The sequence below is a fragment of the Nipponia nippon genome, unplaced genomic scaffold (genome assembly GCF_047370975.1).
Source record: "Nipponia nippon isolate SJK-2023a ecotype South Korea unplaced genomic scaffold, ASM4737097v1 scaffold_43, whole genome shotgun sequence".
Lineage (NCBI taxonomy): Eukaryota > Metazoa > Chordata > Aves > Pelecaniformes > Threskiornithidae > Nipponia > Nipponia nippon.
In genome coordinates this window covers 1,189,233-1,215,639 of record NW_028262362.1, presented here as the reverse complement: position 1 = coordinate 1,215,639, position 26,407 = coordinate 1,189,233, and the positions used below count along the sequence as shown (strand labels likewise).

The following is a 26,407-nucleotide window of genomic DNA, read 5'->3' as shown; positions in this document are numbered from 1 at the left end:
TGTGCTCTAGTCCCTAGGCCAGGACGGTACGGGGTTACAAAAGGGGGGAGCGCGCCTCGGCTTCAATGTTACCCTCCAACAAATTTAAGAAAAAAAAAAAAAAGAAAAAGAAAGCTCCTTGGATGCCTGAACTAACCTCGACTCCATTTTAAAATCGTACAGACGAGCCACTCCCGAACACGACCGAGTTACCAGCATTCGTCACCTACTTCGCTAGGGAAGGGGGTCTGCTCGCCCGCCCTCCCAGGACGGGGATCAGGGCCGACTTCCCCTCGGGTGCCGCCGACGGAGGAGAGACCACGAACTTCTTTGGCAGAGGAGCCCACGGGACGCGAGACGCGCTCGCTCCCACAGAAGGGCTCTCCCGGGAGCACGGCACGCTTGCCTTGAGGGCGTTTTCCTTCCATCTGCACGCTCGGGAGCTCCGGCAGCAGCTGCTGCTGCGCTCCCCGGCAGGCCTCGGCGGTGGCCAGCGAAGCTGCTAGCCGCAGGCCCCGCGTCAAGCAGGCGAGATGAGTTTAGAGGGGAGCGCAGCTCTGTGAGATGAGGCAAGTAACGCTCGTGGGGAGGAACGGCCCTGGGACAGCAGACCCCGCGCTGGGGTGCCGCTCGCGCTCACATCAGCCCCCACGTTTTCTGGAAACCAGCGTTTCCTTCTCCTCCATCCGCCAGCGCCGAGAAAGAACAGGAGCTTGGGACAGGTCCCGACACACGCGCCCCGACACGCAGGCCGAGTAACTCGGTCTCCGCGGCTGCTTGCGCCAAGGCAGGCAAAGCCTTCAACCTCCCCAGACACCGAAAGGGCCGCAGGAAGGACAGGCAGCTGGTTCTAAACAAGCTAAACCGCCTCCAAAGCCTGGCCCAAGAGCAGCTGCAGCAGACAGGGAGCCCGTGCACGGGACAGTCCCTTCCGGACGCTCTCCCCCCCGCCGTAGGAGCTCGAGCATCCGGAGCCGCAGCCTGTGCTACCTCGCGGCCCTCCCCGAGCCAGAGAGGCAAGCCCAGGCGTAGGCACGGCAGGGCTGGAGAGAGCAGGAACCGTGCGGGGCAAAAGGACCGAAGGCCCGACTCCCTCTTCCCCACCCCACGCCCCTGCCACAACCCCCCCCCCCCGTGGGCACCGAGGCCAACTCGCTCCGCTTCTACCAGACGGAAGGGTCCAGAGAAGCAAGGCGCCCCCGCGCACGTTATCTTAATGCCTGCTTTCACCAATGGAAACGAGAGTTGAAGGCCGGGGAGAAATTAAAATGGCAGCACCAACGGCGGAACAGCGCGTGAGGCTTCGGAAAGGAAGAGAACGATGTCTGGTAGGCTCCGGGGTTGAGCTCCGGTCGTCTTCAGGGGAGAAGGGGACGTGTCAAAGCCAGGTTCTCTGCGGAGATCTTGCTTTTCTGCCGGTCGGTAAAAATCTGCCAAAGAAATTCGTAGCCTTTTCCCCCACGAGCACGTCAGTTCTCTGCCAAAAATGTCTGTGACCCAGGAACGCTGCAGATGGCAGACAGAGCCACACGTCTCAGCAGAGAGGGGGCTGCGGCGTTCCCAGCATTCAGAATAAGCTTCGGCCTCTTTTTTTTTTTTTTTTTTTTAATTTAAAAATTTCTTCCTTTGCGATTCCCCACGGCTGGCGTTACAGGATTTCGTACTTGTCCACCAGGAAGGTGGTTTCAGTGGAAAACCTTACAGGGCTGTTCCCGTCTACCTGGGTCACTTTGGTAACCTGCGGAGACAAGGCGCACGGTTAGCTCAGCATCGAACGCCGCTCCCCCCGCAGCTACGCGGCGCTTTCCGACGCCGGGGTGGTCACGAGGGCAGGATTCACCCAGCGCTTTCGAACCGCAAGTCAACCCTGACAGAAAGATCTTTGTTCTCAGGAAACCCGAAAACGGGAATGATTTTCTGCGGTAACTGTGCCTCTGCCGAAAGCGGCCCGCGAGGAGTTAAGCGGCTGTCGCTAGCTACAGTTCAGCGGGGACAGACAGACAGACATATGCCGAGAAGCGTCTTGGCTTGGAAGGCCTCTCTAACAAAGTCTGAGGGGAATTAACGATCACTCAGAGACACGAAGGCACAACCGAAACCGCAGGCAAGCTCTGGGAAGCTGACGTTGCCAGTGCTGCCTGCTCCCAAATCCGGCTAAGGCAGAGGCAACTGAACGCCGACGCCCAAGCCTTCGCTCAGCGGGACAGCGGGGCCCACACACCGCAGCGCGGCTGCGGATTTCAGCCAGCGGGTAACCGAGGCAGCTTGAAAGAGGCAAGAGTGACACCACGCCTGCAGAGCACCGGCAGCGACCGTACCTGTAGGTTGCAATAGTTCTTTTTGGAGACGAAGGAGACTTGCACTGGGAAGAAGTCATTTGGCTGCCCTGCTATGCTGAACTCCAGGCTGCCGCTCTTGTTTTTGGCATCTATCACTGGCAGGCACCACTCGAGGAGATTTCGCCGGCTGTCGTGGCGATACTCGCCATCGATCTCCCCGATCACCGGGGCGCCGACACCAGACCTAGAGCAGGCAAGGAGAAGCCACGATAGCTTACCTGCACAGAGCCAAGGAAACGCTTGTCGAGCCCCTCGGTGTGGCCGAGACGGCGAAGCGGAGAGGGGAAGGAACCGACGGGATCCAGGACGGCGCTTGTTAGCGCTGCCCGGACAAGGGAAGTCACTTACGGCAAGGGGATGGCGATGATCACATCGTTCAGCTCTAGGCTCTCCTCTTGCAACTCGTACTCAATGTTAACATCACAACTGTTCCCGCTTTCTGACGGCCAGCAGTTAACTGAGGGCACAGAAACAGTACGCTGAACCACGCCGGCTTTCCACGGGGAACAGGCTCTCAAAAGACTATGCCCTTGGAGAAGCACAGCAAAGCCATCCCCAAGAAATTCTGGCTTTAAAAGCTTTTTGTTTTCTTCAAGAGCGTTACAGAAAACGCACGCTGCTGAGAACAACAGGTACCATCCGATGGAAGACGCTCGGTATCTCCGACACCCCACAACGTGCCGCGCTCCGGGCAGCCCAGCTGCCAGGAGGCGGGCTACGAGCCGGCAGCCCACGGCTGAACCTCGGCCCCCGAGCCCCCAGGCGCACAGCGGCACTCACTCGTCAGTGGAATGAAGGACTCTTCCGTGGTCTGCAACCTCCACTTCAGCACGCCCACGTCGCTGTTAATAGGGAACGACTTCTCGGGGTTCTTCAAACCAATCTGCGATTCTGAGGTGAAGAGCTTCTTGTCCACGTTTGGGTGAGTCTGAAAGGGGAACACATGCCCAGGCTGTGACTCTAAGCCTGAGGAGAGAACCGTACGTAGGTAAGGCAGGCTCTAGTAAGACAGGCCTACACAAGCCAGGGTGTTTTCCTTGACAAAATACACGTCGGTTTTGCTCCCTCCTCAGAAGTCCGGCCGGAGCACATCTCCTGATCAACCTGGGATTCCTTCCAGAAAACGCTGATCCGCTCAGAAGAACCCACACCGCCGCGGTTTTCGCTTGCCGCTGTGCCAGAGACTCTAGCAAGGCATGTCCTGGGCTGACACCCAGAGAACAGCAGCTCTCAAAATCTCAAAGACCATCCTGAAGACCCATCGGGGACACTTCTCTTGAAGAAAAGACAACCTAACGCTGCTGGGAAGAACACCCTGAAACCACAAAAATACTACTTCCCTCAGCAACCTTAACGCGTATACGTGACAGCAGCCAAACTCCATTTAAATCTCCTCTCTTCACAACAGCAAGCGTAAGCAGCTTTTTAGAAGCCGAGGATTTCTGCAAGTTAACGTTCAAGTCACACTAGAAAGACAGGAGTCAGCACCGGGTTTGATCTCTCCTTCCACCTGAAGCGGCACACGTGGGAGCACTGTCAGGAACTCGCCCGTGAGACGCGCCGACAAGGAACCTACTAGCGTACAAGCAGACCTGTAGCCAGCTACGTATAGACAAGCTCTTGGCGAGGAGGAGGAGGAGGAGGGAGCAAAAGAGCGTATCAAAGCACCACGATCGCCAGGGCTCGGTAAGGTCACACAGAGATGGAGAAAGGGGAGGGCGTATCTCTAAGAATCTCCTGAGCTTCTATTCCTGACTGCAGTCACGGGCTCCGGCTCCAGGAATTGTCTCGGAGGCAGCAGGGAAAGGACACAAGCAGCCCCGAGAAGAAACGGCTTTCTAGGTAACAGATTCATTCTTCGCGGGCACGGTAGCTTAATGCTAACGCTCCCGCTCAACAACCAAAGCTCGCATCACATAAACAAGCACCAAGCAACACACCAGGCTGCTGCAAAGTCCAAGTGAGAGCAGACGGCACGCCAGCGTGCGTTACTGGACAGATAAGGCTCCGAGGGGAGGAGGATAAGCGCACGAGACTGGATCTCTCAAGTGACCTTCAACCTTTCGAGCATGAGCTGGCCCCGCATTTGTGCTGCGGTAACGCCTGCGGTGACTGCTCCCAGTTTCAATGCATTTGCTGAGAAGGCTCGGACAAGACCGCAGGAGAGTAACACCCTCAAGTATTCCCAAAAGTTTGCCCTGGAGAGCAGCAAAGGCACGTTCAACAGCCCGGGACACCGAGCAGGCTTTACCTGTAGCTGCACCCCCCTCTTGTCTTCATTTTCTACGTGCAGGCGAATCCGTGCAAACTTTTCATCGGAAATGTGCAGCATGATCATGCCGTGCAGCTCCATGTTCTGCAACCCTCCGTCACGGCCACAAGTCAAGGAAATTTTCTCCTCTATTTTCATGTGCACACTAGACGGACAGAAAAAAAGCAGGCGTCTCAAGTCCCGCGCTTGGCATCTTAACAGGCAAGACGAGAGATTAGCGCCCAGCGAGGACAGGCTACGCGTAACGAGCAGGCGCTCCCACGAGCGCGATGGCCCCGAACGGAATAGCGCGGACAGCGCAGCGGACGCTAATGCTGCTCTGACAGGTTAGGCCGGGGGCAGGCGGCTCCACAGATACGAGTCTGCAACGGATGGAAGCCCAGATCAACAGCAACGATTCGGCATCTCGACACGCTGCTTGCTCAAAACCCCGCTGCTGTACAGCAGCGTGGCTCACGGCACTGAAAGGTTCCGAACCGCTACGTGTAAAACGAGCCGTGAACGCTTCCATCCTAAGCTGCAATAAGGCAGGAACTCTTTGGGTCTGGGGAACAGGAAAAACGGCAGCTATTTTAACTCACCTGAAGGCAAAACACGGGGAAAAGGGCATAGGGAAATCCCCAACCTCAGCTGAACACCGGCTGCACATCCCGTTTTAGTCAAGGCGATTCCGAATCAAACTAGCTATCTGCTTTTTTGCTGCTGTGCTTTCCGAGATTTTGCCCACCACCTTTTAAAATTAACAGGCCGGGTAAGCACACGGGACCCCAACGGCAGGAAAAAGCCTGTTCTGAAAACTCAAAAGGCAGGCTAGCTCACAAAGCAACGCACGCGTCGCAGAGAGAGCTGCGAGAAAACTGCTTTCAAAGCGAGGGCAACACCTACCTCTCCACGTTAACGGGAGGAGCAAGAACTTTGGCGGCTTCCGTAGAGCGCTTGCCTACGGAAGTCATGATATTTTCTCCTTCCGATTTCAGCTTGTCCACAAAGTTGTCCACCTCCTTCCCCTTAGCGCCAAGTTTCAAGGCTTTACTGGGACCTGAAGGCCTAAAGAAAGGGCATAAGAATCTGAAGGTGAGCTCATCGCAACAGATTCCTCCTTCCTCGGTTACCTTTGTGCTGTAACACGACTATCCCAACAATACAGCGCTCACCCCTGCCGCCTTTTTTGGGGGAGAACACGCGCAAAACTGACGATCCTACGTGTACGGTGCCAAGTTGTAATTTAGATCTGGGTTCTGTTCCGAGTATTACCAGTAGCTCTTTTTCTCACACAAAATGAGAAGCCCGTCTCCCGTCAAAGACTCCAGGGAGGCTACGGGATGCTACTGTGGTACGCAGCACAGACGCTCTCCATATTAGAAGAGGGGTCTCAAGAATACGCAACATATACCGGCCTACGAGCACCCACAGTAAAGACTGAGGTCAACGCACGCCGATCGGCAAAAGGCAGGACAATCTCCACCTGCACGGCAAGCGAACGGGGAGGGCTACACAGACGAAGAACCCCTGTCAGAGAGCCTTTATCTGGGCACACGGTTTCAGCCGCTGCTGGCTCCAAGGAACAGCTGCTACCTACTGCACGCCTACCTGGCAGGCGCCGGGGCCACTTTGGGCTTCTCCGTTTCAATGATGGTCTCGGTGATCATGGCTGCCGTCGTGCCCCCAGACACGGCCGAGCTACCAAAGCCCCCAAAACCGGGTGCCTTTTTGCCCTGCCTCTCCGCGTCCCTCCTGGCCTGCTGCAGCTCCTTCGCTTTACGGCGCATCTCAGCTTTTGCTTCGCGCTCCTGAGTCTGAAACGGAAGACAAGAGGCTGACAGGGCTTTGCAATCTCAATCTCAGTCTGCCCAGGAACCAAGTGCATTTGCTTGTAAACCCTTTGCAAAGAAAAAGGAAACCAGAGACAGGCATGTGGTTTACAGGAAAGCTAAGTAACTTTGTGACCCCTGTCGAAGCGGAGTAACACCTTTGTAGAAAAAAAGCAGCGTTTCCCCGCCAGGGTGCCCCGCCGTACCAGGCTTGCAGTTATTCCCGCTCACCTCTCGGACAGCTCGGAACACCTTTTCTTCATGCGAGTCCATCTCAGTGAAGGTCCGAATTTGCGCCAGGTTTACGTTTTCACGGTAGCCCAGGGCAACAATTTCATCGAAGGCAAAAATCAGGTCAAAGCAGTGCTCGGAGATCTCATTCTCCTCCAGAGCTCGACAATATTCAGGGATCTAGTTAGGGAGGGGAAAACGTCTTCAGTGAGTACTTGTACGAAGATGAAGTTTTGCCATTATTAGTTTTCCTGCACTAAAATAGTTATACAACCTCTTAGCTTGGTTGTAACGCTAACTCTGAGCAACCTCAACACGCGCTGAGGCCAGCGCATTTCCTGAAGATCCTTTGGCTGCGTGAAGACAGCTGCACAAACTCACTGCTCAGAAATGCAGGTAAAGCAGTGCTGTACTTCTAACAATCACCTGCTGTAACATCGCGTTATTTTTAGAAGGAATACGGGCGTTACCTTAAGAATACAGAGAATACTTAATGCTAAATTTACAACATCGTTCCTTTGGTCTCCCCAGCCGAACTGCAACCGGGGATTTTTTACACGTAGTTCAAAAATACCACCCAAACTTGAAAGCTTGATTCCAGGTCAAGAGGCGGCTCTGGAAAATCAAGTTGCGAGGGGGAGGCAGACGGTGCTTCAGCGCCGGCTCACCGACAGGTTCCCTTACAACGGCTGCTTCAGGCTACGCACGTGCAAACTCTGTATTAAGTGACAGATCCTTACCACTCTGGAGAAGAGTCGGAGTGTTTCTAAGTCTTCCAGGATGTTGCTGTTCTTGGTGGTGATCAGCACCATGTAGAGCTTCTCCATCGGCTGATAGACGTACCGCACGCTCTCCGTTTCCACAAAAGTGTGCTGCTTCCCCGTGTTCATCAGCTTCGGGAAAGCTGCCAGCAGCCCCTCGATGCGGGTCCGAGTCATCTCCACGAACTGCCGGGAGACGATGGCCTTCCCCGCCTTTGTGCAGACGGCTGCTGCCAACAGCACCTGCGGAGAAGGCGAGCACCGGTTAGCTGGGCCTCCCGCACCGCACAGCCTCGGCGAGCCCGGCGTGGCACAGCTCCCTCAAAGAAAGGGCCGCCATCCACTGGTTTTCCTTAAATGCGATTTTAAGCCTTTTTCTGTGACCAGCACCAGGAACTGAACTACTCAAAGAGCAGGTCCGCCTCTGCTTTTCCCTCTCCCCAGTCCGCTTTCCGTTCCTGTGTTATCCCGAGCGAAAGCTCTCAGTGCTCCCGTCGGGCAGACGCCGCGAATCAGCCCGTTCCTACATACACAGAGAGGTGTGACAAACGCTTTAGGCGAGGCTCTGGGTTCTCGAGTTTTCCGTCAGCCCGGCCCCAGCTTACAACTAAATATAGGAACGTTTTAAAACGTGACATTTCTTCCCAAGGCCACATTTATGGCAGAGCCAGGTTAATAAAATATGGACGGCTATATCAATCGCAGCACTTGGACGACTCTCCTGGGCGCTTCGAAGACGCTATCGCACCAACAATAAAAAGGTAGAAAGGCAATTGCCAGCCTACGCTTTCTCGTTCTCTCAGACTACTGAGACTTCCTCCTCACATTTCTCTTTCCTAGATCAGCTTCTTAATTAACTTTGTCAGGATAAGGTAGTCTTAGGTCTTTTAAACGCCCAGCCGCTGTTATTAACAGCTGCCTAACAACGAGGCAAGCAGCAGAACCTCTCAAACGCAGACCGATTTCAAGTCCCACCTCAGCCCCAGGTCGAGAGCGCCCTGTGCACAGGCCTCGCTTGGTAAGAGCGCCGGGCTCTTTCTGGACTGCCCTGGGGCCCTGCAGCTTGACACGACAACGCGGGGACAGAGACATTCTGAAGCACTCCCAGGTCAGAAACAAGCTTTCCCTCGCCAAGTACTCAGAACGCGGTGCAAGAGAACCGGGCGGCAGCAAGGATCGCGAGTTCTGCTCTTTAACGGCGCAGCCTGTCAGCCTTTGCTGACCGAGACGGCCACCAAACGACGCCGCGGATGGGCAACCAGGCACGGGACGAGCTCGGGGAGGAAAGAGCTCGCAGCCTTACGCTCTGCACCGACACGGGAGCAGCCGGCCATCGCCGGCGCCTGCCTGCACCCAGCACTCGAGGGGACAGCCCTCACACCCCAAGCGACCTCTAAACCCAGCGTGACGCCGGGCACCCAGGGCTGCGGCCACCGGTTCCTCTGCCGAAGAGGCACTGCGGCTCTGCAAGCGGCGCTCGGCGCGTCCCCCTCGCCCCCGCCGCCCCCAACCCCGAATCCCCGGGCCGCAGAAGAACCTGCCACAGCGCTCGGCTCTGCCCCGCCAGGCCACGGGGCTCCGGCACCGGCCTGCGCCCGGGCCTGGGCGAGCGGCGGGCCTCCGAGCCGGGGCGAGGCGGGGAGGGGCCGCGGCTCCGCCCGCGGCTTCCCCAAGCCCCGCTCTACCCCGCAGCGGCGAGCGGCAGGCCGCGGGCCGGCCCTTACCATGGCGGCGGCGGCGGCGGCGCTGGGCTCCGCGTCCCCTCGGGCAGCCCCACAAGATGGCGGCGCCGAGCCACGTCCCCAGCCGGAAGCGGCGTGACGCACGGCGCGCGGGGCGGGGCGGACCGGCCCCGGCGGCGGACCGGCGGGCGGCGGCCGCCGCCCCGCCCGCCAGGGGGCGCCGCGGGGATGGCGCCGCTCTAGCCGGCCGGGGGCGAGAGAGGCGGGCGGGTCGCCATGGCGACGGCGGCGGCGCGGCGGCGGGGAGGCATGGCGGAGCGGCGGGGGCTGGAGGTGAGCGGGGCGCCGGGCCGGGCCGGGCCGGGCCGGGCCGGGCCGCGCCGCCGCCGCCTCACCGCGCCCCTCTGCCTAGACCCGCCTCGTCGAGGACCAGCCGTACGACGAGAGCCTGGAGCTGCCGGAGGCCGAGGAGGCGGGCGGCGCGGCGGGGAGGCCGGCCGGGGCCCGCTCGCCGCGGGCGGGGGGCGCGGGCCGCCCCCGGGGCTCCCGCCGGCCGGGGCTGCCCGGGGCAGGCGGCGGCGGCGCCGATCGCAGCGGCGACGAGGAGGGCAGCGGCGGCAAGGTAGGCGCGGGCCCGGCGGCGGGCGGGGCGGGGCGGGGCGGCCCGGTGAGGCCCGGTCCCTCTCGCCTAGGAGGAGGCGGCGGCCCGCTCGGCCCCCCCCGCCGCCCTCAGCGAGGACGAGGATGACGAGGACGACGACAACTCGGAGGAGGAGGAGGATTCCTCCGAAAGCGACTCGGAGGACGACTCGGAGGAGCACGGGGCTGCGCTGGAGGGGTGAGCGGTGCTACCGGCCGCCGGAGCCGGGGCCCGGTGCCTACGGGCCCTTTGGGCTCCGCTGCCGTGCTCGTCGTCCCGCGAGGGCGAGCGCGGCCGTGGGCATCGGGGCAGGCGGCTCCTTCCTCCTCGTACCCGGCTGGCCCGGGAAAGGTTCCGTGGCGTGAGGAGCTGCAGCCGCCCCGGGCGGCCCCTTGGACAATCGCCGTGCTTTGCCGCACCAACGAAAGGCACAGCTGGGAACGCCCGAAGGTGTCGGCCAGCCTCCTCTCTCGGCTTCAGCCCTGGCTGGCAGCGGACGCCCGAGAAAGAGAAGGGGCATCTCAATCAAACGCATCATTCGTCTCTTGATAATCCTCCTCCTCTTCCACTCCAAACCCGTTACTGAGCCCCCCTAGCCGTTGCCCTAACGCCCGCCTTTGTGCAGATCGCTTATCCGCCTTGTGGCAGCCCCTAGACAAGTCCCTCCAGTCACAAGCAACTGTCCATCACCAAAGGGCTTTTTTGGGCTAGGAGGCCCAAGGCAAAACATGGCCCAGTCGTGGTGTTTGTGTGCAAGAAGGCTTTGTAAGAGAGGACTCGCTGCCTCGTGCTTCAGCTTCCTTCGCGATTGTCTTGCACGGTTGGGGCCCGCTTCCCGCTTGTACAGAACCTACCGCAAGGTAATCTTTGCTCGCGTTTCTCTTCCTTTCTTTAGTGACTTCAATCTAGCAGACTACGACTACCTGCCAGTATCTTCTGAAATCAAGGAACTCTTTGAGTACATCAAGAGGTGAGCGGGAGGGGGTTTTAGCCCTCTCTTGGCTCTCCTTTTGTCAGTTGGTGCGGCAAGTCTTGCCGGACGGTTCACAGTCACCCACGCTGTGGCGGTGTTTTCTTGCCAGGTACACTCCCAAAACAATAGAGATCGAGCACAAGCTGCAGCCTTTTATTCCAGACTTCATTCCTGCCGTTGGAGACATCGACGCGTTCCTAAAGGTACAGTTGCTTCAGGTTCCCCTGTACCTCCCGCCGCACGAGCCGAAACAGAACGCGGCATCGGGGCGGGAGGGGCACCGGAGGCCGGCCCGTCCCCGCAGCGGCGCACGCCCTGGCCCTGCGCTGTCGGAGGTCACGTTCTAGAGACCTGGGAAACTACACCCAGTAGTGGTTCGGTCACCTCTCAAACGGCACGTAGGTGCTTTGGCCCGAGGGCGGCATTTGCCCTTGTCCAACACCTCGTGCTTTTCAGGTAGCACTGGACTAACAGCTCCTATGCAAGAGAGCGCGCCTAACCGATTCCCTTTAGGGTCTGATTTTTAAGCCGCAGGGAGGCTCTGTACAAAATAGCCCCAACTTTCCCCGCTTTGGACTCCCGTAGAAAACAGGGGCTCTGTTTATCCGCAGGTTCCCCGTCCCGACGGCAAGCCTGATAACCTTGGCCTGCTGGTCCTGGACGAGCCGTCGACCAAGCAGTCGGATCCCACCGTGCTCTCCCTTTGGCTGACGGAGGACTCCAAGCAGCACAACATCACAGTGAGCCGCGGAGCGGGAGGAGGCGCTTGCTGAGCACCGGCTGTAGCGAAAACATTGCGTTTTACTCTTACTTTTGTCTATGCGACCATAGTGTTGCGGCACAACTGATAACTTGGCTTTAAAAGCGGGAAAACCAAACCTTTTCCTTTAACCCGTAGCTTTAAACTGCAGCGTGTCTAAGCCTTGCTTCAGGCGAGTCTCGGTACAGGCTTTGGCTCGGTTTCCTTCAGGTGAAGCTTTGTTTCCTTTTGGTTGTCCCTGCCTGGTTTTACTCCTCGTTTTCTTTCCCAGCTGCTCTTCTGTCTGCAGAAATCAGTTGGTATAGCGCAGCTAGGAAAGAGAAAAAACGCATGGTTAATCGGGAGCGAACACCGGGTTTGCCAAAAAGCCCCCAGCCGCCACTAAACAGCCTTCCGGGTTTGTGTTTCTGCTTTTAGCAGCAGATAAAAGTGAAGAGTTTGGAGAACGCAGAGAAGAACCCCAAAGCCATTGGCAGCTGGATTGAAAGTATCAGCGAACTGCACCGCTGCAAACCTCCTGCCACGGTCCATTACACCAGGTGAGCCGTCACACCAGCTCTGCTTCACCCACGCTCGTACGGCGTAAGCTGGGGGCAGCGGGAGGCTGGGAGCAAAGTCTAGGAGCGCCGAGTAAAACTCTCAGCCTGTCACCGAGAGGGAGAAGAGGTGCTGATTTTCAGGGTAGTCGTACCACGCCTGTGCGCAGGACCCTCGGTTTCCCGCTCTGCACTTCTCTTTCCCTACGTGACTTGAATTAGTTTAACAGCTAGCACACGGACCGTGCGACTTGGCGAGCCGAGGCTTGTTTTGATGAATAAAAACGCCCACGTTGACCCTCGGCAGATCGGCAGCTCACTCTCAGCTGGTTAGAACGGAGGCTGTCCCGTTTGCAGCAGTCTGGCAGTAGGGAACCATTTCTGTTGCGTGCGGTCCTGACGTTCGCGTTCTTTTCCTCCCTGGCAGGCCAATGCCCGACATCGAGACCCTCATGCAGGAATGGTCACCGGAATTTGAGGAGCTCTTGGGAAAGGTACGGTGTCCGAGCAATAAGCAGCTAGCTCAGTGCGTGGTGTTAGAAACCATCTTCCGTGAAAGCTGGGTTCCTGTTCCCTTCTGAGCTCTTTGCCCGCAGCCCGGCCCGTTCAGCTTTGTTCCTACTTACCGTTTCTCCCTTGCCGGAAGACGGGGGAGCAGCCTAACGCCGGAATTCCTGGCTGCTGCCCCGGCGGCCTCTGTGCTCGGCCTGAGGTCAGCGTGGGCTCCCGCCGTACGGGAGCAGAGCCCACAGCCCGGTCTGTTCCAGGTGGGCCTCCCGACCGCGGAGATGAGCTGTGACCTGGCCGAATACATCGACATGATATGTGGTAAGCGCGGGAGACTGTGCTGGAGACGCAAGCGTGCTGCTGGCCTGGCACCGTCTCACTTAAAGCAGGGGGCTCTAGGTGCAGGCTCAGCCCCGAGCAGTCCAGATCGTTCTCCGCCGCCTTCGGTAGGAAGCAGGCTCTTGTACCGCAGGCGCCTGCGGTCTTTGCCGAGCGAAGGCCCAAGTAATCGGGGGCAGTGGGCCGCTCAGCCTTCACTTACGGCACCCTGTGCAGGGCGGTGCGGCCCAGAGGCGCTCAGGCACTTCTGCTCTCGCTCGTAGCCATTCTGGACATCCCCGTGTACAAGAGTCGGATCCAGCCTCTGCACGTCCTCTTCTCCCTCTACTCGGAGTTCAAGAACTCGCAGGTGAGCGACTCCAGGCAGGCACCGCTCACCCAGCTGGAAGCGTTGCAAAGCCGCTCTCCTTACGTTGCCGTGGGTGTTTGTAAAGGGCTGGTAGGCCACGATAAAGGGCTCCAAAGAACGTTTTGTAAGCTTCTCGGTTCCCTCGTACCTCACCTTTACACAAGGAGCCTCTGATGTGCCGCAGGGCTGGGCTGCCACGGCGGTTAACAGTCCAGCGTAAGCCCAGAATGCTTTTCCCACCCAAGTCGGGGCGACTGCCGAGCGCCCAGCTCACACGGCGCAGAAGTGGCTTGGATTTTTCAGGTGCACGTGTGTACACCGACTGACGAGAGTCGAATCTTTGCACTAACGCGTTCTTTCCCCCCCCCGCAGCATTTCAAGCCCCTGGCTGACGGGAAGAAGGGCAGAAGCCCGCCACCCAACCCGCCTTCACAAGCGGCAGACGCAGAAGTGTTAAGCTTTACTTGAAGCTTTGCGTTAAACCCTCATCTCCTGGATCACCGTCTGCCGCTGGACGTCGAGGCGTGACCAAAGCGGCCTGCGAAGCAACGCACAGCACTTCGGAAGCCTCCCTGGTTTTACAGGTCCTGCTGAGCGGTTCTGCAGCCATAGAGTAGGACTTTACTCATCGCGTTTCTTGCGGCAGCTGCCTAATGGCGCCCTTTTTTTTTGACTTGTCCCCAAGCAGCTCAGCATTAAACCAGCTCTTCCCAATGACAGGCTCCCTGTGCCACAGACGCAGCGGGGCAGAGGCTCTTCGAGCGCACGCTACGAGTGCTGCAGCAAGCGGGAATAAATTCCGTGCTCAAACACAACACGCGCGGCTGCCCAGTGTGTTCCAAGGCCTGCTCTGGGGATCTCCCGTCTCCTCTGCCCCCCCCCCCCCATTGTTGAGCCCCTTTTTCCATTCTCAAGCCCCTTAGCTACCGCTGAGGCGAAATAAGCAGCGTGGCGCCACGCAAACGCTTGAGTTTAGTTTATTGCTGTTGGGAGGACTCTCTCCAGCCCCTGCCACGCTGCCTGCCCGCCCGTCTGCTGCAGCTCCGGCAGGGGTGGAGAGGTTGACGGAGCGAGCAGGCCACGAACCTGCTAAAGCAAGGCTGGTGCTTGGTCTTACCCCGGGAGGAATCGCAGCGCTAGCAGCTTGGCAGAGTCTGGCTATAAACAGCTTTGCCGGGTTTTGATTATAACAGGCTATTTGTAAAGCGCACGGGCTACGTAAAAACACGCCTTGGCTAACGGCGCAGCTGCCGAGACCTGCAGCGCGTAGCTTAACGTAAAGGCGGGTGCTGGTCGGCGCCCGCCGCCCAGCACGGCCTCCTCGGCAGCCTCGGCTGCGCTTCGCCAGAGGCCGGTACGTACCTGGTGCCGGGCAGCCCTGGCTCGCGGGCACCGCGCCGCGTCTCACAGCCAGATCTCATCGCTGCTCACGCTGGGCACTTTGTAGATGCGCCCGGACAGCGGGAGCTGGACAAAAGCTGCAGGACAAAGACGGCTCGTTGCCCTCTCCCCTTTTAGGGCAGCCACGGCGTCCCCACACAACAGTTTTTGGGGCTACTCGCCCGCTGGTGCCCCCCTCACCGAGCTTGCCGAGGGCCAGGGAGTTCTCCAGCCCCGGCAAGGTGCTCGCCTCTCCCCTGGCACCGGCTCCCACATCCCTGGGGGAGGCTGCAGGGAAGGCAAGGGGTGAGAGCCGGGACACCCGGCCCTCACCCAGGCAGAGCCTGCGGCCCCGCATGTCAGCTCTGCACCGGCGCCTCGGGGTCCTACCTCCGGCCTCCTGCGCGAGGTCGCCGAGGCGCAGGTCGGGCGGCAGGGACCGGGTCTGGCGGGGCAGATGCGCGCCCCGGGGCTGCGGGTGCTCTGGGCCGCTGCAACGGGAGCACCGGCTGAGCGGGCTGCTCCCTCCCGCTCGCCCCTTACCTGGCACCGGCTTGGCCCGGCGGCACGCCAGGCAGGCGGCGCAGGAGCCCAGGCTGAGCAGGGCGGCCAGGGCCAGGGCTGCTCCGACAGCAACGCCCAGGAGGGGCAGCTCCACGCGGGCATCCAGCAGACCTGCACGGGCAGCACGGCCCCCTCAGCACCCCTCCGCAGGGCTGCTGCTCCGCACCCGCCCCTCCCCGACACCTACCTGGGGGCAGGAGGGAGGTGGTAGCGACGCCCACGCCGTTGGCAGCGCTGACGGAGAAGTTGCCGGCCGCGCTGCCGAGGTGGACGCGGAGCGAGTGGTTGGCCAGCCCCGGGTAGCGCGTGGCACCCAGGAGGAGGAACTCGGAGGCGTTGGCCATCACGTGCCCGTCCCGGTCCACCCAGGTGATTCTGGCGGGGGGGTTGGCTTGCACCAGCACAAAGAGCACCAGGAGGAGCCCAGCGCCCTCGACCTCCTGGTAGCGGGCATCTGCCCGCAGGATCTCTGGCTTATCTGGGCAACAAACAAACACAGGCAGTGAGGAGCAGGAGAACAGGGGCAGCACAGCCCGGAGCAGGATTTGTCTCGCCAGGGGCCGGGAGCACTGGTCGGCCGCGTTTGCGCGGGACCGACAAGATGCTGCCCCGTGGACGCGGGTCACGGTCCTGCTCCGGCCGGGCAGCAGCCCCACGCGCCCTCCCCGCACCTCTGGCCCGAGCAGGGCTGGCGCCGCGGACCTTACACTGCACGTCGAGGAGGACGGAGGCGTTGTAGGTCTCCCCAGAGGCCGGGTCCACCAGGGAGCAGTTGAGCTCGCGGTCGGTGCGCCGGGCGGTGAGGGTGAGGGTGCTGGCAGCGCCCGTGGCCGAGCAGTTTGCCTCCTGCTTCCGGCCGTCCAGGTACCACACCAGCGCAGCGCCGGGGGCTGGCCGGGGGGCCCGGCAGGTGAAGGCACGGCTCTCCTCCTCTCGCAGCGTGCACGCTGCCAGCGGCTGCCCGTCGATGGTGGGGCCCAGCTCCCCCAGCCCTGCCGGAGAGCCCGCGGCGTCAGAGCCGCAGCGGAGTCCTGCTGCCAGAGCCGTGTGCCGGACCCCACCGCAGCCTCACCTGCCGAGCAGAGCACCGGGACACCGAGCAGCAGCAGCAGCAGGCGGGCGAGGGCAGCCCCCGGCCAGCCCCCCGAACACCCCATGGCACGCCGGCCACGCTCAGCGCTAGGAGAGAGGCAGCTGGAGCAGGGACACGGGGCCGTCCCCGTGCTGGGCCCCCGGCATCCCAGCGCGCGGTGGGGCCGGGGGATGTGGCCAGGCCGCACCTTACCTGGAGCATCACCGCTGCTGCGTCCGGCCCAGCCCGCAGTGCGGCTCGGCGCCTGGGCCCCGGCACGCAGGGCCGTGCATGCGGCGCAGGGGCGGTCCCCGCCATGGCTGCGAGCATCCCTCTCGCGGGGCCCCCGCAGCCGCCTTCCCCGAGCGGGGCTGGCGCTGCGCGCAGCCGCTGCGGCGGCAGGGTTGGTCCTGCCGCACACGAGAGCGGCCAGAGACCACCCAGGCAGAGCAGGGGCCAGACGTCCCCGTGCCCCCCGCCTCCCCTCTTCAACGGAGGGGGCTCAGCACCCCGCTCAGCCCGGCCTGGCACCCACGGGGCCACCCATCTCAGCGGAGCTGTGCATGCACGGCGACAACGCCGCGACCGCCCGCAACGCCGCAAGCAGAGCCCAAGCGCCAGGGACACAGGGAGGTTTATTGGGGGTGGAGCAGAGCCGAGATAAAGCAAGGCACTTTGGTACTTTTCAGTCCCCGGCCGTCAGCCGGGAGGAGGAGGAACAGGATCTCCAGCACCGGAGATGGCACGCTGCCTCGGCCATCTCACTCGCTCCCGGTGCCGCCGGGGTTGCGCAGCCGCCCCAGCATCTCGCAGAGCATCTGGTTGCAGAGCGCCGAGTAGGGGTTCAGCAGGACCAGCTGCCGGCGGGCGAAGGCGCTGCCCAGCCGCGCAGCTCGCTCGAAGTCCCGCCGGGCGTCCTCCTCACGAGCTTGCAGCCGGTGGATCAGGCCGCGCTGCACGAAGCTCTGGCAGGCGGCACGGCCGCGGCCCCGGCTCAGGCGGATGGCCGTGTCCAGGTCCTGCAGGGCGCCTGGCCGGGGGGAAGAGAGGCGTCGGGGCGGGCCGGGGCTCTCGGAGGCCTGCCCACGAGCTGGCCGCGCCAGCGCCGCTCACCTGCCACGTTGCCCTGCAGCCGCAGGGCCTGGGCCCGGTTGTTGTAGGCCGAGGCGCGCTCGGGCAGCAGGCGGACGGCCTCGCCGAACCTCTCCAGGGCCGCGCTCACATCTCCCGACTCGGCGGCAGAGACCCCCTGCAGCTCCAGCTCCCGGACCTGCTCCAGCAGCTCCGGCGCGAAGGCTTCCCCTGCGGCGGCGCGAAGCGGCACGCTTGGCCGGGGAAGCGGCCGGCACCCGGACACCCCGGGGGGGGAGCGGCCCTGGCGCCCAGCCCGCACCCCCACCCTGGGGTGGGAACGGGCACTGGCAGGGTGCGGGGATCCCCTGCCAGTTCCCAGTGGGAACCCCGACGCAGCGTGGCCTCACCTTCCTCCTGGGCGTCCTCCTCCTCCTCGTCCAGCCCAGGGATGTCCCCAAAAGGGGTGCTGGGGTTAAAGATGGTCTGCAGGACGGCCCTGTCGCTGGCCGTGGCCATGGCGCTCTGCGTGCCGAGAGCCCCGCGGCCGGGCTGCGGGGCGCAGGCGGGCGGCCTCGGGCAGGTTAATGTTCACACCGCCGGCACCGCTTCACCCTTCCCCGTCCTATCCCAGCCCGGGTGCCAGGCCCCGCCGCCCGGCCGGTGCCCGCAGGCGGCAGCCCAGCTGGACGACCCGCGGCGCCCGAGGTGACCCGCGCAGCCGGAGCCCAGCGCCTCTCCGCCGGAACCCCACCGCGTCCCCAGCGGCGGCCGCGGGCGCCGGCCAGGGGCTCCCGCCCCCCCCGGCGTTTCCAGGAGGAGAGGCGGCGACACGGGGGAAACAGCTTCTCAACCCTCAAGAAGAAATCGAGAGCAGCCCTCTGCAGCAATAAACTTGACATGTTTATTAATTAAACTATCACTTAAATAAAAAAAAGTGCATAGAAAATAAACATGTTTAAAAACTCCTTTGTTTTTTTTGTTTTTTACAACTATGTACACTTTTTTATTTTTACATTCAGTCTTTTGCAGAGCTTTCAGCATTTTTTTAACTATTAAAGTATTTCCTTCTTCCCTGTGACAGGGAATTAACACTGATGTACTTTAGACACGTTTCCTCTTTTTTAAAAAAACAAAACAAAACAAAACAAAAACCCAACCAAAACAGAAGCTTGGAAGAACACAAGGAAAAAAAAAGAAGAGATCTGTTATACATGATAAGTGGTCAAGAACTGTATTTCTAGAACATAACCTTGCCTTTGCAGAGCTTTTTTTTTTTTCTTTTTTTCTTTTTTTTTTTTTTTGAAACAATTATTCACCTACCTGTACTTACTAAAGAGACTGTTAAGTTCAATAAAAGAAACACCACAAGTATAGTTCTCGGTTGATAGACAAAGCTACTGTACCTCGTTAAAAAGATACCAGGAAAGCACAGAGCACATTTTTTTCCCTATATGCAGGTGGTACCCCAACATTCATAACCAAAACGAGAGGAAGAGAAGGAAGAAACCAAGTTGTACAAGTACTGACTGGGAACAAGAAGGGCCGGGAAAGGCCGAGCCGCCCGCTCCCGGCTCCCCGGCGGGCCCCGGGCCCGGCAGCCCTCGCCCCGGCGCTGCCGCCCGGCGGGGAACGCACGGCGTGGCTCTTTCCCGGCCGTCGTTAGCAACTGTAACACAATCCTTATCTATAGTGTTAAGAGAATTAAAAGCCATGGACCGATACTGAACTAGGCTTCATTACACGGTGCATTACTATATTAGTTCCTATATATATCGTATTTATAGTTATAAAAAAACCTTGCGAGTGTCGAGAGTGGACCAGTAGTATGGGTTTGAATGGCATGATTCTGCACAAAGACCGTCTCGCTGAAGAACCTGGTATTGCTTTGAAACAAAAGAAAACCAGAAAGAAAAGATACCCAGCCCTTTGCAATGACCCGCTTTTCCTTAAAAAACCCCCACGTCGGTTTGTACAAAGAAAAATAAACGCCCTAAGGTTCCTTTTTTTTTTTTTTTTTTTTTTTTTTTTTTTTTAGTATTTTCAGATACCGTGATCGGCGTCAGTCCTTATAAAATATACATTCATACACGGGGAAGCTGCGCTGCACTCGCTGCCGGCCCGGGCAGGACAGGGCCGAGGGGCAGCGGGCGGCGGCAAGCCCTGCGCTCGCCGCCGCGGCTTCTCCCCGCCCTGCCGCCGCTCGCCCCAAAGGGCCCGGGCTCGCCGCGAGGTGCGGCGCAGCTCCCCGGGGGTACAGACAGTTTCACTGGCCACAGCGGCTCCCGCCGAGGCAGCCGCGACGGGTATAGCAGCAAAGCGGACAGCCAGCCGGACCCGCGGGCTCGACCGGTCCTCGCGGGAGGAGAGGGGCCTGGCGCTCGGTTCTCGGGGGGCTCCGGCGGCACGCCATCCCCCCAGCCCTCCTCCCCGCTCTTCCCTACGCAGGGCGGCTTTGGGCAGCGCTTCCCAGCAGCCAGAGCCGCCTCCCGCAGCCGGGCAGACGGAAGGGATCCGCGTGCCGGGGAAGACGCTCCTCCTCCATCACCGGGACGCGGCAGTAGCGCGGGCGCGAGAAAACGCGGCGGAGCTGAGCTACTCGGATCGATTCGCGGGCTTCGCCGAGGCGAGGGCCGTCCCCCAGCACTGCCGTCAGAAACAGGGAAGGACAATGACCGAGAGCAGCCGCGCCCGGGGCCACCGGGCTGAGGCCCCCCGGGCGCACGCTCTTCGGCCTCCTCAAGGTATGTGCGTTCCCAAACTGTCAGTGCATCAGATCATCTCAGTAACAAATGCAGCGTCACTTTGACTCTTCTTTCAACAGTTATCACCCAACAGTCACCACACAGTGCAATAACGAAAGGAAACCGGCAATTCCCGACCCTCCGAGCGCCGTATTTCGTTCTCAGGTCAGAGGAAGAGTTCTCGGGGCCCGAAGGGCGCGGGTTCGGGCTGCCCCGCCGCGAGCGCCGGGGAGTCAGCAGGTGCTCCCGTCCCTTTCCCACCGAGTGCCGATGCCGTGTCGGAGCAGCCCTCCAACCCGCCGGCCCCTAGAACGGCTGCCGACCTACCCGCAGGGACAGCTCGGAAAAGCGAGGGCGCTCCCTGCATCCCCTTCTCCACGGAAAAAACTCGTCTGCCTTCAAGAGAGAGGCTGCGGGATGAGGCGCGTGCCCGGGACCAGCCTCCCGGCAAGAGAGGTATCGACGGTCAGGCCTCTCTCCTTCTTCCTTTTTAAACACAGAGAGGATGCCGGCGCGGGGCAAGGCAGAATCACGCCTCCTGCCTGGGGGCACGGACAGTCCTTCGGAGAGAGTCCAACTCCTCCTAAGCTGGGCAATTCTCCCTCCCGCCCCCATCCTGACAGGTCAATAAAGTTTAAGGTCCAGCCAAACCTCCTGGAAACAGTTACTGAAGTCAAAAAGGCAGAACAGGAGCGAAAAACAAAAATAAAGTGTACCCCCCCCCCCCCCCCCCGGAGAAAGGATCAGACTGCGTCCAGCCAGGTATTTCCTATAACCGTCCTATGAAAATAAAAAAAATCATTAAAAAGAGATTCTCTTAAATTAGGATAATACCACTGTTTAAAAAGCCTCGTCATAAGTGCTTTCCCCTATGAAGTGCTTCTGATAGAAAAATATACAAAATATATTTACATTTATAAAACCTTAAATACTAAACTGTAAACAGAACAGAGTAAAATCCAATGTCGGCATTTGTTAGGCTTGGGGCTTTTTACTTCTTTCTCTGTTTTTGTTCTGGAGGCGCGGAGCGGACCCAAAGGGGAGGAGGACTTACGCTACTTTAGCCAGGACGATAGTGTCTTTTGATTCGCTCCAGACAAGCCCGGTCCCTCAGCTACAGCAGCTGCAGCCGTGCCGAGCGCTCGCTTCTTTCCTATGCGTTTCGGGACGCCGCGCGGCGCAGACGAGGCTGGTTAGTGTTCGGCCTCGCCTTTGCCGAGAACTTACGCTCCGCTTCGGCGCCTCTTCCCGCGCCTTTCGGGGAAGACGCGCGACTACACCCGAAGACGGGCCACGACAGGCGCCCGCCCGCAGGATCGCTCCTTCGCCTCCCCCACCTGGCCCTAGGACGCTGCGGCGGAGCCGAGCGGAGCGGAGCGGATCCCGTGGGAGCCTCCACCCAAGTCCTTCCTAGCTCCCGCTCCGCAGCTAACCCCGGAGCCGGCTCTCCCTCCCCACCTCTCCCCCTAGGGACGTCCGTCCCTCGGACCAGCTCCAACAGCGGCAGAGGGACCGCCGGCTGGAAGCGCCTTCAGCTCGCTGGGTAGAGGAGGGAGCCAGCTGCTGGGGACAGGAGCGGGGACAGGACTACTTCCTCCTACGAAGCCAGAGAGGGAGGGCGCTGCCGAAAGGAAGCCTTTGCTCGCAAAGATTTACAGCGCCCTAACTGTTGGCACAAGCCCTCTCTCTACCAAAGAATGCCAGGAATTGCCCTGCGCTCGGGTAGGGACTTCGGAGCCAAGCGCTAGCCAAAGCCTCTCCAGTCCAGTTGCGGGCTGCTCTGTTCCGCTCTCCCCGGTTCGGCCTTCCGAGACGAAACCAGCCAAGCCAGACTCGCGCAACGCACCAGGCCCCCCGTGCCACGCAGTACGCCAGCCGACTCGCAAATAGTGTTTTGCGGACGCATCGCGCAAGGAACCGCAGGCGCGCCCGGGGCCCTGGGGGTGGCTGGCTGGTGGGGCGCGGACTCTCTCCCTAGGAGGAAAGCTCGCTCAAACACCGCGCTACCGAACTTCTGAAGCAGCCCTCGAGCGAGGTGGAGGAGGAGAACTCCGGGTTCAAGCGCTCTGAGCCGAGAGACAGAGAGGGACAGAGGGACAGGACCCACGATCGCTCCCCGCGCTTGGGACTGGGCCGACCTCCCCTCCCCTCTCCCGCTCATTAGCCCCGCGCTGAGAAACAAATACCGGGGGCGGGGGGAAATGAGAATAGCAAAAACATAATCACGCTGAGGATCTTCTCCAGTCGCCCGTGTCTTTCACAAGGGTAAGTGTGCGCATGCGAGACATGAAGATGTGGACTCTGACAGAGAAACGCAGCCGCCAGCCAGGTCCCTGAGCCCAGCCGATCCTCGTTCCTGCCTCCGGCCTCCCTGTCCCGCCTGAGCGGCCGGGGAGGGGCTCGCTTGAAGCTTTGGTTCGCCCCAGGCCCTTCAGGGCTCGCTTGCAGCTGACGGAGGTTCTAGTTTAAAAACTTCCTGCACTTCTTGGCGCCGCAGTTACAGGGCAGTTTGTTGCTGGCGTCTTCAATGGGGAACTTGTAGTCGTACGTGAGCTCTTCCCCTCGGTAGATCTTGCGCATGGCGAAGATGACAATGTGTTTCTGGCCGTCGATGTTGATGACCCGGGAGTAGCAGTTGGGCTCGCAGGAGTGATTGATGAAGCGGGCTGCGTTCCCGTGCATGGTGGCATCTACCACTTCGGAGTCGTCAATGCGGAACATGTAGCAACCGATCCCCTACGCACGGAGGACAGAAAGAGGGTTAGGCCAAGGAAGCGAAGACGGAGCCACCCTAGCAGATCACCTAGCTCGTTACAGCAACCAAAAGTCAAGCCTTTACAAGTATCTGCAACCTCTCTTCACTCGTCTTCATAAGCTCACGCTTGAGTCCTTTCATCCCCGCGCTCTTTGGATCTGCAGCGCTAAGACTGGACCGAGACCCTTCCCGGCCCCCAGGAGGAAATAAGAAGCGCCTCTAGAGCTCCAGCAAGAACGGAAATACCCCGAGAAGTCTGTAATCCCGATCCATGAGGTTCCAAACGCTGTTTTCGCATAAGCCTGTCCTACCTTCACAGCCACTTTCTAGTTCTCCCAAACTCTTTAAGATCTTCTGCAAAAGCCCACAACTCACCTTACTGTCGTAGTATTTCTCTCGTTTGTCAGTGAGGATGGAGCGAATGACATTGCCTGAATATTCGATCACCATCTCACCTGCATCGATGTTCCTTTTGCAGAACAGACCCCGGCCATGGATGGGAGACCTAAAAAAGCACCACGATAAGCGAACGTTTCAAACGACACAAGCCAAGCTCAGAAACGTAAGACTGCCAACACTGCAGAAAACAGGTTACCCGTTACAAGGATCACTGCGGTATCACCGCTCTCCTGTAACGTAACGCCAACAAGAACCACCCTAGGTCTCTCCTGCCCGCTCCTGAGCGCGTGCCTTAGCTATCGCCAAGGTAAGCCAGCAAGGAATAAGCAGCTTGTGCCGAGGATTACTTTTCAAATACATACTTGGGCGGGGAGAAGGAGGAGGAAAAAAACCCCAAACCTGCTTGTTCCCCTCAATTTTGGAGCCTGACTTCACAGGCTTCCAGTTTTCACCTTCCTCTGTCCTAGAGGCAGCAGCACCCGAGCAAAACCGTACCTGTAGACACCAACTGCCTCCTTGGAGGTCTTCTTCAAGTGTCGGAAGCGCATGGGCATTGGCAGATCCATACTAGTCGCCCTCCTAGAACAAAGAGACGCTGCTAAGTGATGACCGTTGTTTGAGAGTCTGTGCCACGTATGTATTATCTGGGATACTTCCCAAGATAGAATAATTTAGACACCGTGACACTGCAGCCCACTGAGAACACAATCAAAACTAATTCAGCGTTTCTATGTATACGTGAAAGATCATTTCCTCCTTTTTCTGCCCGAATTCTCATCAGATTGCTTTACAGTAGCAGGGGAAAGAAACCTTTAAAGGAAGACCGGTCTGGGGGTCACCTTCAGCTGTCAGTTCTCTTGCTACCGTAGAAGACTCCTCTATACCTGCTAGTGCTTGGCAGCTCTCAAGTTTTAAACACCGCCTCAAAAGAACACAACGCGTAACTAAGCCCGGTCAGCTCGTTTTAACGCTACAGCGTTATTCTCCCCTTTGAACCTTTAAACCCTGCTGCATACCGGGCGGATTTCAGCTGTACTTCTTCCTCTTCCTCGTCATTTGGGTTGTATTCGGGTGGCTGTCGGTGTTTAGAAGCCAAGAAATTAAACATATCAAATGCAGATTTCCTGCAATTTAAAGAGAGGAAAGGAAGTTTCTTTTACTGACTGAAAACAAACATGTTGTTGCCAGAACAGTTTGACATGTTTACTACTTTACACCTTCTCCAGTCTGTCCTCTCTTAAAGCCTTCTATGCATCAGGGTAACGCACAACAGTTTCTGAGAACCGTGAAGGAAAGCACCAGCCAGGAAAGCTTTGTTAAACAAAGCAACGGTCGACAAAGCGGCACAGAAAAACGTGCCGACTCAGAAGGTGCGCTATAATTGATTTACACGAGAAAGTTGCTAACAGCTCTTCTTAACCGAGGGCTTTAGCGCTGTAGAGATTTGTTACTTAGGCCCTGCCATGGAGTTAGTCAATCGAGCAAACGTTAACCCGAACGGTGACAAAGCTCACACTTGCCTCAGGTGGACTTCAGCCCTAGCAGAGCCGTGTGGATTCAGAGGAGGTTCATTGGCCTCCTCTGGCTTATGAAATCTGAACTTGTAGTTGTGGCAGTGCTTTGCTCCGTAGAGTTGCTCGATCAGGAACACAACGGTATCGTGGATAATCCCCAGCATCCTCAAACCATTCACGCCTGGAACAAGAAATAGAGCACAACAAAAAAACCCAACTGACAATGCAGACTTGGAGCAGGAGGATACAGCAGCTTGTTAAACACAACTTTTGTGCTAGCCTGCAGTCTTCCCAGAAGCACCGTATTAGCCAGTTCATTCCCCGTAAGAGTGTTCAATCATTTCATCAGAAAGAAGTTACCCTCCGTAAAGCAGTTCACAGCTGAACTGAAACTCTTAAGACTCTGAACCCTAGGACGCTCGCAGAAAGACCTGCTTGCTCTCACATGTTCAAAAGCGCAGCAGACATGAGTTTGGCACTGGATATTACCTGCAAAAGATAGCTGTTTCAGGCGGGCGTTGGAACGGGCTTCTTGAACTTTGTCCGTCAGCGACTTCCAGGCATCTGCAGTCACACAAACAGAAGACAAGACAGTGAAAGAGTATCCGAGGGCTGGGCGCTGAGGATTGCCAAAACAGGTGCCTCGCTATGCCTCTTATTTTGCCGCATCTTATCAGGTTTCCAGCGAAACAACATACCATCTGTAGACTTCTCTGTACGCGTGCAGTATGCTGTTTTCCAACAAAATGCTCAGATTTGAATAAGCTAACCGGAGAATACGAAGTTTGCGTCCTTTCACAGGGCATAAATTAAGATCCTTGGATCTGATTGCTTCCATCCTCTCCAAAATTCACTTTGGCATACAAGGAAGTAAGCGCCTTCAGCAATCGGTCTGGAGGAAAAGTCTAGATACCCTGCTGTCTGATCCACACGGACTATATCTCTTGACAAAATACGGTTCAACGCCCTTGGTCAATTGATAAAACAAAATGGGACGATGATTAAAAAGAACCCAACCACCAAACTTTTTCAGTATAATCCAGACATTGCTAGGAACTGGGATTGTTCTAGGGCCAGAAATTAAGAGGTAGAGTTTTTTTTGTTTTGTTTTTTTTTTTTTTTTTTTAAATCTGTAAAAAAAAGCACGTAAGGGATCCTCAGCAGTCATAATGTTACTTCTAGCAAGGAAAGCTAAAACCAGTACAATCAAAACCGCACCGTTCTCACCTTCAATGCTTTCTGCGCAGATCTGAAAACCATCATCACTAGAGATCTCAAAAACCAAACCTTTCTTTGGTTTCTTCTCACCAAGACACTCTTTCCTCTTTTGTTCTTGCTGAAGCCAAAACACAAGTGGGGAGCTGAAAGTGCTCTCTTCCTCCTCGAGCGCTTTTGAGCCTAGAAAAGAGAGAGGCCAGCATGAAGACAGACATCGGGTAGAACCATGTTTTTTACGCTGGTTGTTCCACAACTGAAAATTACTTGTGTTTTGACCAGTAAATCCGTCTGAGAAAAAAAATCTAGACAGTGTTGTAGTAAGAGTGTGAAATCTCAAGTGCTGAAATTTCCACAATCCAAAAATAGAGACGTAACTATTTGTCTAATATCTATTAATAGCAAACAAACCTTCCTCCCTTCAAAGCAAGAATAACATGACTATTAGCTCTGAGATTTTTCCCGAGAGAACGAGACACACAAAAAATCAAAACTTCGAGGTACTCGTTTCCTA

At 58.3% G+C, this 26,407-nt stretch overlaps 5 protein-coding genes across 11 annotated transcripts in view; 1 reads left to right on the top strand and 4 right to left on the bottom strand.

Annotated features, from left to right (window-relative positions):
- Positions 1 to 1,224: 1,224 nt before the first annotated feature.
- ARCN1 (archain 1 coat protein complex I subunit delta) lies at positions 1,225 to 9,244 on the bottom strand. Its single transcript, XM_087778405.1, has 10 exons — positions 9,118 to 9,244; positions 7,373 to 7,636; positions 6,633 to 6,812; positions 6,181 to 6,386; positions 5,476 to 5,637; positions 4,570 to 4,735; positions 3,099 to 3,246; positions 2,667 to 2,775; positions 2,298 to 2,502; positions 1,225 to 1,717 (listed from the first exon to the last, which is right to left on the bottom strand). Exons 1-10 carry the CDS (start codon positions 9,118 to 9,120, stop codon positions 1,628 to 1,630), a joined length of 1,533 nt encoding a protein of 510 aa, XP_087634531.1. The 5' UTR covers positions 9,121 to 9,244; the 3' UTR covers positions 1,225 to 1,627.
- A 44-nt stretch (positions 9,245 to 9,288) lies between these two features.
- Positions 9,289 to 13,994, top strand: IFT46 (intraflagellar transport 46). Of its 3 annotated transcripts, none has more exons than XM_087778407.1 (11): positions 9,289 to 9,408; positions 9,488 to 9,697; positions 9,768 to 9,913; positions 10,611 to 10,685; positions 10,798 to 10,891; positions 11,300 to 11,428; positions 11,869 to 11,987; positions 12,412 to 12,478; positions 12,752 to 12,812; positions 13,094 to 13,179; positions 13,552 to 13,994. In XM_087778407.1, exons 1-11 carry the CDS (start codon positions 9,352 to 9,354, stop codon positions 13,645 to 13,647), a joined length of 1,140 nt encoding a protein of 379 aa, XP_087634533.1. In that variant the 5' UTR covers positions 9,289 to 9,351; the 3' UTR covers positions 13,648 to 13,994. The 3 variants fall into 3 exon arrangements, with proteins under 3 accessions (XP_087634533.1, XP_087634532.1, XP_087634534.1); XM_087778406.1 differs by having other exon boundaries at positions 9,291 to 9,408; positions 11,866 to 11,987; XM_087778408.1 differs by lacking the exon at positions 9,488 to 9,697 and having other exon boundaries at positions 9,312 to 9,408; positions 11,866 to 11,987.
- Positions 13,995 to 14,150: 156 nt separating this feature from the next.
- TMEM25 (transmembrane protein 25) lies at positions 14,151 to 16,545 on the bottom strand. The gene is given in 7 exon segments (XM_087778412.1): positions 14,151 to 14,657; positions 14,761 to 14,847; positions 14,950 to 15,234; positions 15,311 to 15,812; positions 15,814 to 16,115; positions 16,196 to 16,302; positions 16,409 to 16,545. Coding segments are annotated over 6 exon segments (1,335 nt in total). The 5' UTR covers positions 16,281 to 16,302; positions 16,409 to 16,545; the 3' UTR covers positions 14,151 to 14,583.
- A 267-nt stretch (positions 16,546 to 16,812) lies between these two features.
- TTC36 (tetratricopeptide repeat domain 36) lies at positions 16,813 to 18,001 on the bottom strand. The gene is made up of 3 exons (XM_087778409.1): positions 17,677 to 18,001; positions 17,309 to 17,497; positions 16,813 to 17,225 (listed from the first exon to the last, which is right to left on the bottom strand). The coding sequence occupies exons 1-3, from the start codon at positions 17,783 to 17,785 to the stop codon at positions 16,957 to 16,959; spliced, it is 567 nt and encodes a 188-aa protein (XP_087634535.1). The 5' UTR covers positions 17,786 to 18,001; the 3' UTR covers positions 16,813 to 16,956.
- Positions 18,002 to 18,148: 147 nt separating this feature from the next.
- The window catches only part of KMT2A (lysine methyltransferase 2A), a 49,599-nt gene continuing 41,340 nt past the window's right edge, over positions 18,149 to 26,407 (bottom strand). For 4 of the 5 annotated variants that reach the window (XM_087778354.1, XM_087778355.1, XM_087778356.1 and 1 more), the window contains 7 exons: positions 25,906 to 26,076; positions 25,168 to 25,242; positions 24,685 to 24,859; positions 24,181 to 24,288; positions 23,660 to 23,743; positions 23,141 to 23,270; positions 18,149 to 22,746 (listed from right to left, as the gene is read on the bottom strand). In XM_087778354.1, coding sequence (XP_087634480.1) covers positions 22,471 to 22,746; positions 23,141 to 23,270; positions 23,660 to 23,743; positions 24,181 to 24,288; positions 24,685 to 24,859; positions 25,168 to 25,242; positions 25,906 to 26,076 — 1,019 coding nt within the window. In that variant the 3' untranslated portion in view covers positions 18,149 to 22,470. Of the gene's footprint in view, positions 22,747 to 23,140; positions 23,271 to 23,659; positions 23,744 to 24,180; positions 24,289 to 24,684; positions 24,860 to 25,166; positions 25,243 to 25,376; positions 25,646 to 25,905; positions 26,077 to 26,407 lie in introns of those variants that run through there. The other variant, XR_015709158.1, reaches the window with a different exon arrangement.

What these genes read in the sequence shown, in the direction of transcription:
- ARCN1 (XM_087778405.1), bottom strand. An exon ending in AGAGGGGGGTGCAGCTACAG is followed by an intron (nt 3,247 to 4,569) that starts GTAAAGCCTGCT and finishes TTCCCCTTTCAG; the next exon opens with ACTCACCCAAACGTGGACAA. An exon ending in AGAACTATTGCAACCTACAG is followed by an intron (nt 1,718 to 2,297) that starts GTACGGTCGCTG and finishes TTGTCTCCGCAG; the next exon opens with GTTACCAAAGTGACCCAGGT.
- IFT46 (XM_087778406.1), top strand. Translation starts at nt 9,352, where the DNA reads ATGGCGACGGCGGCGGCGCGGCGGCGGGGAGGCATGGCGGAGCGGCGG. An exon ending in CACGGGGCTGCGCTGGAGGG is followed by an intron (nt 9,914 to 10,610) that starts GTGAGCGGTGCT and finishes TCCTTTCTTTAG; the next exon opens with TGACTTCAATCTAGCAGACT. An exon ending in CGGAGTTCAAGAACTCGCAG is followed by an intron (nt 13,180 to 13,551) that starts GTGAGCGACTCC and finishes CCCCCCCCGCAG; the next exon opens with CATTTCAAGCCCCTGGCTGA.
- TTC36 (XM_087778409.1), bottom strand. Translation starts at nt 17,785, where the DNA reads ATGGCCACGGCCAGCGACAGGGCCGTCCTGCAGACCATCTTTAACCCC. An exon ending in GGAGGACGCCCAGGAGGAAG is followed by an intron (nt 17,498 to 17,676) that starts GTGAGGCCACGC and finishes GCGCCGCCGCAG; the next exon opens with GGGAAGCCTTCGCGCCGGAG. An exon ending in GCTGCAGGGCAACGTGGCAG is followed by an intron (nt 17,226 to 17,308) that starts GTGAGCGGCGCT and finishes CCCCCCGGCCAG; the next exon opens with GCGCCCTGCAGGACCTGGAC.